The sequence below is a fragment of the Mus musculus genome, chromosome 9 (assembly GCF_000001635.26).
Source record: "Mus musculus strain C57BL/6J chromosome 9, GRCm38.p6 C57BL/6J".
Classification (NCBI taxonomy): Eukaryota; Metazoa; Chordata; class Mammalia; order Rodentia; family Muridae; genus Mus; species Mus musculus.
The window spans coordinates 4,442,327-4,458,758 of NC_000075.6; the positions used below are offsets into that span (position 1 = coordinate 4,442,327).

At 35.8% G+C, this 16,432-nt stretch overlaps 1 protein-coding gene across 14 annotated transcripts in view; it reads right to left on the reverse strand.

Annotated features, from left to right (window-relative positions):
* Positions 1–16,432, reverse strand: part of Gria4 (glutamate receptor, ionotropic, AMPA4 (alpha 4)) — a 378,342-nt gene that overhangs the window by 24,434 nt on the left and 337,476 nt on the right. For 13 of the 14 annotated variants that reach the window (XR_379085.2, XR_001778798.2, XR_001778797.2 and 10 more), the window contains exon 14: positions 13,679–13,926. Coding sequence is in view for 8 of the 14 variants with exons in the window: in XM_006509844.3 (XP_006509907.1) it covers positions 13,679–13,926 (248 nt within the window). In the remaining 6 variants the exon portion in view is untranslated. Of the gene's footprint in view, positions 1–7,350; positions 7,429–13,678; positions 13,927–16,432 lie in introns of all 14 variants that reach the window. The other variant, XR_001778799.2, reaches the window with a different exon arrangement.

A 16,432-nucleotide genomic window follows, 5' to 3' on the forward strand; every position in this document is an offset into this window, starting at 1 on the left:
GCATAAACTTGATATAATAAAAGTTTTTCAGTTGCAATATAATTTTTTTCTTTGTCAGTGGTGAATATTCTGAAAGTGGCTATCTTGACAATTAATACTTTACCCTCTAAACACTATAAAATCATCATACTATTTTTCTGAAACAAATACAGCCAAAGATTGTAAACCATTCTTAAAATGAAAAAAAAAAGTATATTTTATCTTATAAAACACCTATTTTGTCTGTAGTTGTTAGATTTTAGAAGCAAACTTTTTGTGTTTGGAAATTATACAGAAATCAATCAAAGAAACTAAGTGTAGATATATTTCCTGGTCTGGGTAATATTAGACTGGCCATGTAGCATCTACATTTCAGAGCTAAGTGGTGGCTACTCGAGATAAAGAGGAAAATAAAAGAGAAATTAATATGTTGGCATTGCTAAGGTTACTGTGATGTTGACATTGCTGAGGTTACTGTGTTGTCCTTAAAAATCATCCTCTCGACGAAAGTTCACATTATATGGAGGAAATTATTTTTGTCATATCTGCATATGACAACATACAATTTGTTCTCAATAATATTCAACTAAATCCTGCCTGTACTTTCACATTATTTATACTTTTTATGAATCTCAGTGGATTTTCTCACATATGTGCCTTATCTAAAGTGTGAAGCCAGGAGGCTGGAGGGATGGCTCAGTGGTAAAGAGCACTGGCAGCTCTTTCAGAGGTCTTGAGTTAAATAACCAGCAACCACATGGTGGCTCATAGCCATCTATAATAAGATCTGGTGCCCTCGTGTGGCCTGTGGGTGTACAAGCAGGCAGAACACTGCACATAATAAAGAGTGGAGCGACCATTTCCTTTCAATCTCTATTCATGTATGTGTATAAGACTGGCATCTCTATCTGAGAAACACCTTTAAAAATACTTTTCTGTTTCACAATATGACAGACCACAGCAAAAGAAGTGGTTTGTCTAATTTCCAAACCATCATCTCTGTTTCTGTTACCTGGAACTGACTTTTCCCCTCACTTACAACTCCAGAGAGTTCTGAGACTGAAATATATAGGCAGAGCATGCTTCAAGTATTTACAAGCAGGAGGCAACTGGTTCCCATTACTTGGAATTCTCTAAGAGGCTGTTTTTTTGTTTTTTGTCTTTCTGGTTTTTTTTGTTTGTTTGTTTTGTTTTGTTTTGATTGAACAAGTTAGATACTGGAGATTATTAGTTTTTTTTTTTTTTTTTATATCTTTTTGAGAACCAACTTCAACCATGGCAAAGACTTCCTTTGGTGGATTTATTATCTACATCTGTGTACTTTCCTCACCTAAATCAGAATTTATCCTATTTTTCACAAAAACTTAAATGTAGGTGCAAACTTGAGTCCTATGTGGATATTTTTAATATACTTTAGCTTTATCAGTATTGGCAAACTGAGGCAAAGAAAGACTTTTAAAAATCTACTGTTATTTCTCAGAGTAAACTATATTCTTACTTAAAAATACAATTAAAAAAAGGTCTTTTCCCATAAGAGCACTGGAGAAAGGAGTCAGAAGACATCAGTTGTAACCTAAGCTGGGAAACTCTGGGCAAGTCACTTAACCCTTATTCGCAGCGTCATCCCCACAAAAGAGAATTAGAAGTATATACGTTTGAAAAGAGTAATATTATGCTGTTACTCTGAGCATCTCACTTTAGAAAGATACTACTAGCCAATGATTTTTAGTGTTTTATATGGGCCAAATTTAAACACCATTTTAAAGTGAGCAAATTAAACAGAAAATTTAGTATTAGATGAACAGATTTTTTTGTCCAGTGTAATATTGTCATTATCATATTATTTAATAGAAAGTAGCTAATTTCTGTGGGAGACAGTGTAAGGCCAGTTCCTTTTGCATTTTGTGTTTTCCTGACTACCTTCAAAGGTAAAACAGGTACTGTCTTAGTTCTTTGGGCACCCACATTAAGTTCCCTTATGGCTTTTTACTACAAAATTTTGCTTTTATGTTTAAAATTCTAGCAATAAAAAAGTGGGATTGGTGACAACATTTTTCTAAATTACTTGAAGGTGCTCGTTGTAAATATCTGAATACATGTCTGTTTAGCTCCAGTCAGATTATGGCCTCTTGGTGCATCAGAGAAAGACCCAGAAGGAAGTAATTCTTGGCGGGATTTTATCTGTTTCTGTGCAGTGAAGAAACATGGAAGAGGAACCCATGCATGCTTTCATGTACTCTGAAAGTGTGCAGCTATTAGTATCTCGTTTATTTGATTGAAACTTCAATTTACTCTTATTCCTGTTAGCTGCTAAAAAGTACTCAAGAAAACATCCCACTTTAATATTTTCTTTAAAAACTTATCTGTACTCAATTTCTTCTTTGAGTAATCCAGAATAAAAAAAAGTAGCCTAAATGAAATCTGGCTTATTTCAGTATGATAGCTATATGACGTATGGCTTTATGTGGTCAGTGAGATTTTCAAACCAAGTCTCTCTCTTTTTTTAACACCTTAGTATTGTAGACTTTGAAAGACAAGATTGAAATGGAAAGGATTGATTCATGCTTTCAATTTTCCTGTATTGTTGAATTTTGTGCTGTGAAAGTTTATGTTGAAATGGTACTGTAAGGTTTTTAGAAGTGAATTTCATTCTTGGTACATATCTTCTTAGATTTTTGATTCTCAGAAATTGTGAGAATCTCTGTATGTAAAAGAATGATGTTCAATTATGGAAAAGAATAAACAATGACCACACACAGCATTTCAATAATTTGCTCACCTACTCATCTCTTATAAAAATCATTTAATCAGTAGATTGCTTGCTTTTCAAACACTCAGGCATCTGGAAATGTGAAAGATGGCTTTCTATTTGCTTGTTCCTATGTATGTGATACTGAGTGTCTATAAGAATATGTGATACTGAGTATCTATAAGAATATGTGATACTGAGTGTCTATAAGAATATGTGATACTGAGTATCTATAAGAATATGTGATACTGAGTGTCTATAAGAATATGTGATACTGAGTATCTATAAGAATATGTGATACTGAGTATCTATAAGAATATGTGATACTGAGTGTCTATAAGAATATGTGATACTGAGTGTCTATAAGAATATGTGATACTGAGTATCTATAAGAATATGTGATACTGAGTATCTATAAGAATATGTGATACTGAGTATCTATAAGAATATGTGATACTGAGTGTCTATAAGAATATGTGATACTGAGTGTCTATAAGAATATGTGATACTGAGTGTCTATAAGAATATGTGATACTGAGTGTCTATAAGAATATGGGATACTGAGTATCTATAAGAATATGTGATACTGAGTATCTATAAGAATATGTGATACTGAGTGTCTATAAGAATATGTGATACTGAGTGTCTATAAGAATATGTGATACTGAGTATCTATAAGAATATGTGATACTGAGTGTCTATAAGAATATGTGATACTGAGTATCTATAAGAATATGTGATACTGAGTATCTATAAGAATATGTGATACTGAGTATCTATAAGAATATGTGATACTGAGTATCTATAAGAATATGTGATACTGAGTGTCTATAAGAATATGTGATACTGAGTATCTATAAGAATATGTGATACTGAGTGTCTATAAGAATATGTGATACTGAGTATCTATAAGAATATGTGATACTGAGTATCTATAAGAATATGTGATACTGAGTATCTATAAGAATATGTGATACTGAGTATCTATAAGAATATGTGATACTGAGTGTCTATAAGAATATGTGATACTGAGTGTCTATAAGAATATGTGATACTGAGTGTCTATAAGAATATGTGATACTGAGTGTCTATAAGAATATGTGATACTGAGTATCTATAAGAATATGTGATACTGAGTGTCTATAAGAATATGTGATACTGAGTGTCTATAAGAATATGTGATACTGAGTGTCTATAAGAATATGTGATACTGAGTGTCTATAAGAATATGTGATACTGAGTGTCTATAAGAATATGTGATACTGAGTATCTATAAGAATATGTGATACTGAGTGTCTATAAGAATATGTGATACTGAGTGTCTATAAGAATATGTGATACTGAGTGTCTATAAGAATATGTGATACTGAGTGTCTATAAGAATATGTGATACTGAGTATCTATAAGAATATGTGATACTGAGTGTCTATAAGAATATGTGATACTGAGTGTCTATAAGAATATGTGATACTGAGTATCTATAAGAATATGTGATACTGAGTGTCTATAAGAATATGTGATACTGAGTATCTATAAGAATATGTGATACTGAGTATCTATAAGAATATGTGATACTGAGTATCTATAAGAATATGTGATACTGAGTATCTATAAGAATATGTGATACTGAGTATCTATAAGAATATGTGATACTGAGTGTCTATAAGAATATGTGATACTGAGTGTCTATAAGAATATGTGATACTGAGTGTCTATAAGAAAGTCACCTCACATGTTCAGTAGTTCATTCTGAAACCAACACCCAGATGTCTGTCTTGGACCTCCAAGAGAAACCTTTAAAGTGAATGAACTGCAGTTTTAAAACCTCTATATTAAAGCATAATATTATTCTAAGTCAGAATAATTACTATTTTCTATACTGTTCTGTAACATCCAAACCATTTTATTTCTCCTTTGTTAAACACAAAAGCATAAAACCAATTTCACACTGGCTGATACTATCTTGTGGGTACTTTCTCACATACTCTCCTGAAGTAGATGGTGAAGTAGATTCTCGTGTTTGGAGAAAAACACTATTTTCCTCTGATTTTCTAAGTTACCATCAGCATACAATTACATTAAAGCATTTTGGTGGAAAATTTTACACTGAAGAGTAGATTACATTTTTATAATATAAACTCTAAGGCAGCAGTTCTCAACTTGTGGGTGTCATGCCTTTTGGGGATCAAATGACCCTTTTCCATGGGTCACCTAAGACCATTAGGAAACATAGATATTTTCATTGTGATTCATAACAGTAGCAAAGTTACCTTATGAAGTGGAAACAAAAATAATTTTACTGTTGGGGGGTCACCACAACATGAGGAACTATAATTAAAGGATCACAGCCTTAGTTGAGAACCGTTGCTTTAAGGCATCTTCTCGTGGTAATGTTACCTTTACTAGGCATTCCTCTAAAGCTTTAACTGGTACATGGTACATGGGCAGCACATTCTTTATCTTCCTAATTATTGCATGTATTAAGAGCTGTATTCTATCTTGTCCTTTTCACCTTCTCCCCAATCCGTCTCTCTTCTCTCAGGTAAGAGTGTTCTGGAACCATAAGGGGCAGGAATCTATTGTACTATGGCTAGAAGGTTTCTTTTTCCATCTCCAGGTTTTTTAAGAGCTACTCAAGAACTGAGACCCTGAGCAGCTTGAGCTGAAGCACCCTAGGCTGCCCTACCCTGCATGTTTTCATTTAGGGAGATGTCTGAAGAATTTATCTGCCAACAGTGCCACAAAAGTTACTGTTTGACCTGTGTTGGTGCTCTGAGGATGCACAGAGAGCTACTCATAATACAGTTTTCAACATTAAACAGAAATGCTATTTTTTATTATAAATTCCAAGTAGGTTTGTAATCTATAGAAGTCATAGTCCTATGCACTGAGATCCTATGTGCAAGAGACTTTTCTGTCACGTGGTCTTCATTGAAGAATTATTTTTTTTTAAAAAAGGCTTTAATAACTACTTTGTAGTCACTGTGAAAATTTATGCTATAGAGAATAAGAAAAAAATTTACATTGAAAAATTTAAAATTTGGAGAAGTTGACTATGAATGTACAGATAAATTCAACATTAAAGGACAAATGAAAACAGGGCTGTGTTTCACTCAACTCTATTTTGTGCATTTTAATATGCAAGAATATAATATTCTCACACACTAATTCCATGCACACAGAAATTTTTGTTTCTGATATTTATACCTCTTCATGATGATGCCACATTTGCCCTTCCTGTGCTGGAAGCCCTGTCACTTTATGCCGTACACTCTGACTCACTCTGGCCAGGTACACTTGAGGACGTTGAAAGCCTGAGGTTTCTCTGTTGCATAGTGTTTGTCCTGTAGATAAGACTTAAATAACAGCAACTTGTCTATATATTCTGCCCAGATTAACAAATCCAGTTTGACCAGAAAGCAGAAATAACAGGTTCAGGCCCAGTGGTATGTGCTGTTGATATGCCTACCTTTTAAGATATTGGCTTCATGTATTTCTTCACCTACTTTTCTGTTAGGAGGTCTTTTCCTATGCTTCACTTCACCTAGCTGTTTGGTACTTTCTTATTTGAGTACCTACATTGTTTTTCTTTCTAGTTTTAAGCTTTCCAGAACCCACTGAGGGAATGCTTCCCTCCAGTCCCATTGTGAAGACTTGTAAGAAGGAACTCATAGCTGGTGTTTGTCCACCATGAGAGAAAGAGGTGATTCAAATGACAATACACATTTGCTTTGATATTCTGCATGCTTAAAAAATTAATGTTTATTTATTATCATTGACTTGTTTACGAGATAGGGTCTCATGTATCTCAGGCTAGCCTCATACTCCCTTTTGTCTGAGAATGACTTTGAACTCTTAGTCTTCCTGTTGCCATTTTCCAGGTTCTGAGATCACAGTTACACATTACCAGGGTTGATATTATTATCTATGAGACAAGTGCATGAAAGGCCCAGTAGTTTGAAATTTCCTTGAATATTAGAGATGGTGCCTAGTTGTGGTTTTCTTATTAAAAGCTACAAAAGGTTTGACTCTACAATTTTTACTGTAGGCATTTCATTTTGTTAAATATATCTTTCTAAAATAACCATAAAGATCTCTATTCCAGCCTAGAAAAGTCACTAAAATATAACTTATAGGTATAAAGATAAAAATGAGAAAAGAAATAAACACTATATTTAGTATTTTTTTTTTTAGCTTTCTACTAAGTGCTCAGGTGTCTGCAATGTGTCTCTAGTGTAAAAAGGTGCAAATCAGCTGGAAAAAAATCTCAGTTGGAACCCAGAAACCATCTATAGAATTATATATCTGAGGATTTGGATGAAATGGAAAGAAAAGTCAAAATGTGTCATGCATAGTATACCATCCAGGAATGTAGGAGAAGAATGTTTCCTCTTTAAGGAAATATTATTTTAGCCATTTTTTTTTAATTATAGAAAGGCTAAATTAAAAACTTCAAATTTCGGATAGTTGTAGAAACTTCCATCTTTTTCTACAGAGCTCAAACATCTGGTAGATGAAGGATGGATATATGAGTCCTAGTATGCCATCATTTTCCCCAGGACACATCAATGTGTTTACCACATGTCATGCTAATTTTGGAATATAAAATAATTGGTACTTACAGTAAACACCAGTATTACTATAGAGAAGTGGGAAACATTTAAGTACATCACCAGGGGGATTTGCATGCTTCTGTGTGTCTGTGAATGATAAAAGGTGCAAACAATTTTTATTCTGTTCATTTAATCCTTAGCCAGATAGACTATATTTATCTTAGTTAGGGTTTCCATTGTTATGATCATAGACTCCATAACCAAGGCAACTCGTATAAACGAAAACATTTAATTACGGCTGGCTTATAGTTTCAGAGGTTCAGTCTATTATCATGGTAGGAAACATGGCATGGTGCAGGCAGACTTGGTGCTGAGAATTCTACATCTTGATCAAAAATCAGCTAGGAGGATACTCTCCTCTGCATTAGGAGGACCTTGCACATAGGAAACCTCAAAGCCCACTAACACTCCACAATGATGCACTTCCTCCAACAAGGCCATACCTCCTAAGAGTATCACTCCCTATGGGGCAAGCATTCAAATACATTTGTAAATGGAGGTCAAACCTATTCAAACTAGCAGATTTCACTCCCTGGCCTCCTAGGCTTGTAGCCATATCATAATGCAAAATGTATTTAGCCCAACTTCAAAAGCCCTCAACTGTCTCTGTAAACTCTTCTATTCTTGACTCTAAAGGCAGAGCCACATGGCCTAAGACGCTAAATTCTGCTGCATGCTGGGGCTGTAACATGGCACCCTGTTCTATTATATTTCCACCAGTTTCTGTTTTCAGTGATTTCCTTTATCACATAAGCTTGTCCCTGAACTTGCTCTGTAAACTGACCTTAAACTCAGAGATCTGCATGCCTTTGCCTCCTGAATGCTGGGATTAGAAGTGTGTACCACCATGTCTGGACCTAAGCTTTTCTTTGCCTTTTCACACAATCTTTATAAGGCCTGGATTGTAGTTCATTCTAGATATAGTCAAGTTGACAATGGAGAATAGCCATCATAATCCATCCCGTGTCAATCTAACACATAATCATATCTTCTTATGTTTTAATGAAAACAATAACCTGGTCATAATAACTTCTAACATGATATAACTACCTCTTGTCTAACTGCAAGATGGGATTTTGGCCTGAGGTCACCATTCCCTTAATACATTTAACATCCTTGAACACAGAATTTAGCTCCATTCCACTTCCTGGTGCTTCTTTAAACTTTATTTTGCATTTTTTCTTTCTTAGTTTGGCTATGCTTGATCAAAACACTCTTCATAAGAGTGAACCACAGGGCAGACTCTATACTAGGCTTTTCTTGAGACTTCCTTTTTCAATGCAATTAATTTGAATCTCTTCACTTTAGCCTCAGGCTAACTCTTTGGATTAGGGCAAAACACATGAGCAAAATATCACACAAACAGTCTGTAAGGAACGTACTAAAATTCTTCTCCTCTGAAAACTCTTGAGCCAAACCCTTACAGTTCAAATCATCCCCAGCATTACTGTCTTCCTCCTTCTACTCGAATGGCCCATTAAGCCCCACTTAAAGCATTGCACAGCTTTCCAAAGTCCCCAAATCCACATTCTTCCCAACAAAATCATGGTCATGCCTATCACAGCCGTACCCCAGTCCCTGGTACCAACTCAGTCATAGAGTTTCCATTGCTGAGAAGGGATAGCATGATGAAGGCAACTTTTAGAAAGGAAATCATTTAACTGGGGCTAGCTCATGGTTTCAGAGGTTCCATTTATTGTCATAGTGATGGGAAGCATGGCAGTATGCAGACTGACTTGGTAGAGCTAAGAGTTCTACATCTTCATTGAAGGCTGCCAGAAGGAGACTGTCTTCCTTAGAGATCCCGGAGGAGGGTCTCCTCAGCACTGGGTGGAGCCTGAACATAAGAAACCTCAAAGCCCACCCCTACAGTGATGTACTTCCTCCAAAGGGCCATACCTCCTAATAGTGACATTCCTATGGGCCAAGCATACAAACACATGAATCTATGGGGAGGAGGTTGTCAAACCTGTGCAACTCACCACAGTATTCAAAATGTAATGGGATCACAACAGCCTACTTTGCTGGAGCATCTGTTCAAATTTCAACAGAAATATAGAGGATCTTCACAAGCGTTTTTTTTTTTTACCATAATAATTAATATAAAAATTTTATGCTTAAAGATCAAGCAAATTAAAATTCCAACATGAGAAAGTTTCTCTTGAAGGCCCCACCCTGAGCTAAGGAGCTATATTGGCAGTTGACAGTTGCTGGAGGAGGGAGAATAGATTTCTTTGGAGTTTTGGCCACTACTTCAGTAGATGCCTACACACCAATGCTCACAAGGCCAGGATCAGCATTATCAGGACTCAGAGGAGTAAAAGAGAATATGAAATTGTAAAGGAGTCATGTTGGAGGCTCCAGGAAGAATTCGTGGTGCATGCAAAGTGGATCTGATCAAAATATATTGTATACATACATGAAATTCTGAAAAAAATTAAGGAAATATTACATTAAAATTATATTATTATTTAGAAATCCATAATATATCATTTTCAGAAGACATAAATGAATGTTTATTAATTTATGGCCAACTGAAACTCAGTAATATTAATATCTACCTTCACATTTCTGTACTTATAAGGTTTTCTATATTTATATTAAATACTAAAAGTTTATTTATTTCTGACAAAAACACAATTTTGATTCTCACCCACTGTGCTTTAAAGTCTATCTCTCTAGGGTTTTAGGTGCAATTGAACTTGTGATAAAGTATGCTTTACAAATTTTACATTGTAAAATGGTTCTATAGTATAATACATCTTTCACACACAAACTATAATATTATTTCATGTTTCTACCCTGGGGAGAATGTGAAAGAGAGGTAATATGGTCCAAATAGCCCATAAGACCACTGGCTCTGCTACACATAGAAAGAAAAAGTCTAATAAAAGATGTAGCTTTCTATTTCCCATTCTTAGTATGCTATCACCCTACATCCCCCTAGACCTCCATCATTATGTTGCTGCTAGGAGCTTGTGAGTGCCTACTGTATAAGAACCATGATAGGCCTGGTCCAAGTAGTATTTTTTTTTTCAGAATTCACCTACTGATATAAATGATTATGGCCAGTTTATGTAAAAAGAATCTGAACAATGGTAAGTTTGAATGTAAAGGTGATAATGCTGATGGTATTGACATTAAGTTAAAATAAACATCTCTCACCAAAACTTTATATTCATTGTATTTCATTATAATGCCTCCTGAAATATATATTTCAAAATAACCCTTAAGAATTTGTCAATTAGAAAATAGCTATCAGAGTAATTTTCAGTAGTCAGAGTAGAGAATAGATGTGGAAGGTGCCATGTATTGCAGAGAACCTTACACAGTAATGTGCATATATGAAAGAGATTCAGAAGAAATAAAAAGTTGTGCCATGTAAGAATTGGAGAATCTATGTTAAAATGCAGTAATAGTTTCAGAGCTGTCTATAACTGAAAGCTTAATGTTTTTAAGATTTGCATGTATCTCTAGTGAATAACACTCTGAAATGAAATCTATATGAACAGTAAAAGGGTCTGTTTATCATTGTTTTCCACTTATACCAGGTCACCTGGTAAATTTTTATTATCTGTGTTTGTACATAGGGCCTGTTGTTTGCTCTTCAAAATATGTACTGCTGAGCAATACACCAGCCCCTACAGTGACATTTTCTAGACTAGTCACAGATACATTCTCTGCAATGATTTTGCCTGTATTTGTTTTAAAGCTCTCAGGAAAGAAGTCATGACTGTCTATTCTGATTGTATGTCCCCTATTTCTCTTTTCTGTTACATTTATTCTGTTGAATTTTGAATAAATAGTAAGGTATGGAAGCTTAAAACTACAGATGAAAGAAACAAGGCCAGCTATTTATCAGCCTTATCTGGTTATGCTTACACAGAAGGAATTACTACTGTTTTATCTTTTCTAAAGCTTCACATTGCTTTGCAAATCAGAACAGAGTTTATGAGGAATCCACAGTTAATTAAAATGAAATACATATGTCTTACCATAAGCAGAAAAATTAATACAAAGACTATATATTTTAAAAAAATAGACAAGTTTCTGCTGAGTAAGATAGGTTTCATGGACACCTGGTGACAGTGTGCCTTCTGGACCTTGCTTTCATGAACACAATTATTGTGAACTTATTTCTACAAACTAAATAATGTATGCAAAAGATGATTATTCGTTCAACTCTGTATTGGTTTGCCTTTCCTGAAAGAGAAGTCTCCTAGGGGAAGAAGAATGAGAAGTTTAATTTACTAGGCCCCTCCTGCTTACAGGGCTGGGGATGGAGGAGCTGAGTTAGGGGAAAGGTGAATGCTTTTAGCATTCAGTATCCTTCCAGTGCTTTTGAAGACAGGGACAGAATGGCTGTGGCTTTGGCATGCAGTGGCTAGCTTGCTCAGGAAAATGTGGTATAAAAAATGTGTAAACAAACTCCCCATCAATGAAGCTGAGTTTAACAAATGCCTCATTAACAAAATCTAGGCAAGGGCAGGAAAAGAGGGGGAAGCCAATCACTCATTATTACACAGTTCTAGACAGATGAAGCCCTTCAGCATTGCCCCAGACAATGCCTGTAGTGTTGATTTGACAAAGTGGCACATTTAAGAGGAAACTCTCTTGCCATCAATGGGAGGCAGAAGCTTAGGGCCAAATTCAGTTCCAGAAGCTTGACTTTATCAGAAGACACAAAATAGATTAAGAGAGACAGCCAGTGAATGTAATCAATAGCTTGACTATGGATATGTATATACCTAACACAGTGGCTTTCACCTTCCTCTTTCTTGTATGTTCCTTACACTATGATGTTCTTGTACATCTACCTCCACAGAAGGGTATCTGATATCTGACTGAATGTAAATTGTATACTTTTAAAAATATCTCATACAAGATGTGTCAACAAAGTTGAAACATCCTGGTGGCAGTTTAAGTTTCTAAATGGATGAAATTGTTTTAGTTAGACCTCTCATGGGTAATTTACTAGTTTGAAGGTTCCCTGATTATTTCTCTAGGTTTTTACCGATTGTTTGATCAAATAAACCAGAAAGCAGAGGTGCTAGAATCCATATTGAAATTTGCCTTTACTGACTGCTTTTTTTTTAAAATAACTGTTTCCTTTAAAGTTTCTTGTTCACAGAATACCCTCCCCCACACAAAACCCTTCCGCCATACTCATACTTGTTTCTCAAACAGATGTCTCACCCCTTGCCCAACTCAACCCAAGTACATTGCAGTTCCCTTTCTGAAGACAATTAAAACAACTACAGAACACTGATGTTGCTTTCATTGTGACCAGGCAATAGTACAATTCTAATTACCTTCAGTTTTCAATGGCTTACCAGAAACATCACTTCTCAAGACCAGGTTCTTAGTTAAGCCCTTTAGCAAGGACTGTGATTTCCTCTTGAATCTGTGGTTTGTGCTTCTCTCCTAAGCAGCACTGAGACCAGAGTGATTTGTCAGTTATCATTTGCTCTAGCCGCAGTAGGTTCAAAGTAGCCTTTATTACTTAAGGAAAATAGAGAATTCTGCCTCCTGAGTGTAAACATGAATTTTCGATGTCAAGAGCCAAAAGGATGCAAAGGGTAGATTTGACCAGTATTTCTGTAAGAGTGAAAGTCTCCTCTTTAACCCATACAGGTAATGCTTTTCTTGTGAGCCACTTGGCAGAGTCTATCTACATCTTTTTTGGGCATATTTGATCTAACTTTACAGGTCTTACTCACACCATACTCCCTTTAAAATAGCTGGGAATGTGACCTGAGTAAGCACCATAAAGTCAGAGCCTACCCTTTTATCTAGGTCTGGTTGGTTTTATATGTGGATGTGATTTGAACAGTACCAATGCAACCTCAACAAACACTGGAAGAGAATGATGCAGTACTAAATGAAACACTGAAATGGAAACAGACAATCTCTCTGTTGGGAAGAAGTGGGTTCCTTCTTACTCAGAGTCTGGCAACACAATGATAAAATGCAGAATCACTACTGATATAATGGCAGCAGGCAGCATCAATCTTTGTGGGCAAAGCAACAGAAAACAGTTGATGAGATCTAGAAAAAATTATAATACCCATGATTTAGGCCCACTGCAGGGAGCTAGTGTTCAACCACTTTGGTTTTTATATGGCCTTCAAAGGTTAATGTCAAGTATGATCATTTTAGAATGAAAATAAAACATTGCTTTTACCTGATTGTTGATCAAAAGTATGAGATGAAGAAAAAGAAAATAAACCAACAAACATACTATGTTTACACAGAAAGTAAAATATTCTTTCAGGGACATCAGGGAAGGTGGAATACTATAACAATGCATGATCTATTGTTATACTATTCCACCCACCTTAATGAGGAACCCTTGGGCGTCGCTACACCATAGCCTTTGGAATCCAGGTTTCCTCCCACTTTCATCGTGTCACAGGGCTTTCGCTGCTCAATGTATTCATTCATCGTGGACTCCAGGAGGAAGGCAAATTTGCCCTTGGACTTGCGGACACGGGCCACGCCCTCAGCTGTAGTTCTAGTGAACACAGATGGCTCTGCCGATCGCATGTAGGTCCACATCTTTTCATATACTGCTATTTTTGATCTCTAGAGGAAATGCAAATAAAATTAAATACATGAAAGAAGGGAACAGCATGTTAATATAGACAGAAGTGAGGTTACGGTAAGTCTTTTAGGCCATTCTGTTATCAGTTATTCAGTTTGCATGGCAGAAACCTAACTCTTTAGAAATTGGAAAACTAAACTTTTAAAATTCTTTTTAGAAATAAACCAAGTGCCAGACATTTATAGTGATGAGTTAAAAGGCATGTACCACTTGCCATGATGATTATTATACTCTACCATTTTACTCAATATTGTTTTGATGTATTGAAGGTAAAAGGTCCTGAAAAGCATTGAAATTTCTATCACATGAATGTTCTATCACATTCACGAGGAAGATGAAAAGGACCAGGTCAGACCTCATTTTTGCTTCTGTAAAACTCTTCTAAGCTCCACATTTGAGTTGTAATAGAGTTACTCTGTGTGTGTGTGTGAGTGTTTGTGTGTCTGTGTGTATATACATATATATGTGTGTGTATGTATATGTGCATGCATGTGTGTGTTATGTATATTATATATATAATATACATTTGAGTTACAATAGAGTTGTTATACATAATAGTTATATATATATTATTTTATATAATATAGAAAACATTATATATCATATATATAAAGTTATATGTAACAACTCTATTACAACTCAAATATATGATATATATACATATAAAGGTCAGTTTATATTGTCAATCCTTAAACATTCAAGGGAGAGAAGAGAAGCACTGCACTTTACAAACTGAGTACCCTCTGAAGAATATTCAAGTTCCAGATGACTCCTACAGCTTGAGAGTGAATCTGACAAAACCAACAAGTAGAATACCACACAGGGCTTCAAAGACAAGTGGTTTTTGTTTTCACACTTCCTTTTGGCTTCACTCATTCTAACCCATGACTCTAGCCAAGAAGCTTATTTATTTTTGTAAGTTACTTCTCTCTAACTTTATTACACTTATTAGTTAATTTACTTAAATTGTTTTGGATTTTAAGTTAAATTTTAGGTAGTTACTATTATTGTGTGTGAGTGTACCTAGACATGTGCATATGGTTGTACATGCATGAACATGTGTGACGTCCGATGTCAACTTTGGGTGTCGTTGCTCAGGTCCTATCCACCCTGTTCTTGGACTCAGGTTATTTTTTTTTTATTAGTTATTTTATTTATTTACAGTTCAATTGTTGTCCCTTTTTCTGGTTTCCTCTCCACAAACCTCTTATCCTATATCCCCTCCCCCTGCTTTTATGAGGGTGCTTCCCCACCCACACACTCACTTCCACCTCACTGCCCTAGCATCCCCCTGTATTGGGGCATCAAGCTTCCACAGAACCAAGGGCCTCCCCTCCCATTGATGCCAGATAGGGTAATCTTCTGCTACATATGTAGCTGGAGCCATGCCTCTTTGGTTGGTGTTTTAGTTCCTGGGAACTCTGTGGGGTCCAGTTAGTTGCTATTGTTCTTCCTACAGTGTTGAAATCCCCTTCAGTTCCTTCCCTTTACTCTTCCATAGGGTTCCCAGGGCTCATTCTGATGGTTGGCTGTATCTGTATTAGTCATGTACTGGCAGACCCTCTCAGAATCTGGCAGGCTAATTTGGCTGGCCAGTATGCCCTAAGGACCTGCTTGTCCTGCCTTTCCAGTGCTGAGATTACAAGTCTACAACACAATGCTCAACTTGCATTACTTGCATTTTACCAACTGAATTGTCTCCTTTTAAAAAAAATTAAAAATACAAGTGATAATCACTAGGCAGTTTTGCAGTTACAGCTGAACACGACATCTAAAGAATAAGAGAGCAAGCACAAATAGTAGAATAGGAAAAAATTAGGATTAAAAGTTTTTAGGCCACCAATATTTTTTGAATGTTCACCTTTTTATTTTATATATGTGTTTATTATGTATGTATGTATACACATGATATTATCTGTGGGGAAACATGTGTAAGTGGAACTCTATGTGCATTTGTGTGTACATGCATGTGGCAGCCTGAGATGAATATTGGAAATCATTCATGATTGCTTTTTCACTTTATTCATTGAGCCAAGGCATCTCAATCCAAACCAGAGTCTTGCTAGCCAATTTTCTCTGGGGAATCTCCTGTCTCTCTCTCCCTTCTGGAAAAGCTGAGGTTTCAGGTTGGAACGGTTCTGGAAATCTAAGTCCTAATGACTCATCTAGCTCTGAAAATCCACTTCTGATTTTCCTTAAAATTCTGGGAAAAAAAAGATGAATCCATACAGTGTTGGATTTATGATGTTAGATTATGATGACTCTAGGGACTCATAAGCAGGGCTCTGAAGGGCAGAGCTTCCCTCAATGGGAAGAGGTCAGAGGTCAGATGAAAACACATTCATGGGCAAATGCTGGATCTGTCTTGCCACTGTGGCGAAGTTTAGAAATGTTGACTGTGATTGAAAGGGTACTGACTTGGCAAGATCATACACATTGAAAAAGCATAAGGGGTGAGAAAGGCAGAGAGCTAGAAACAACATCCAT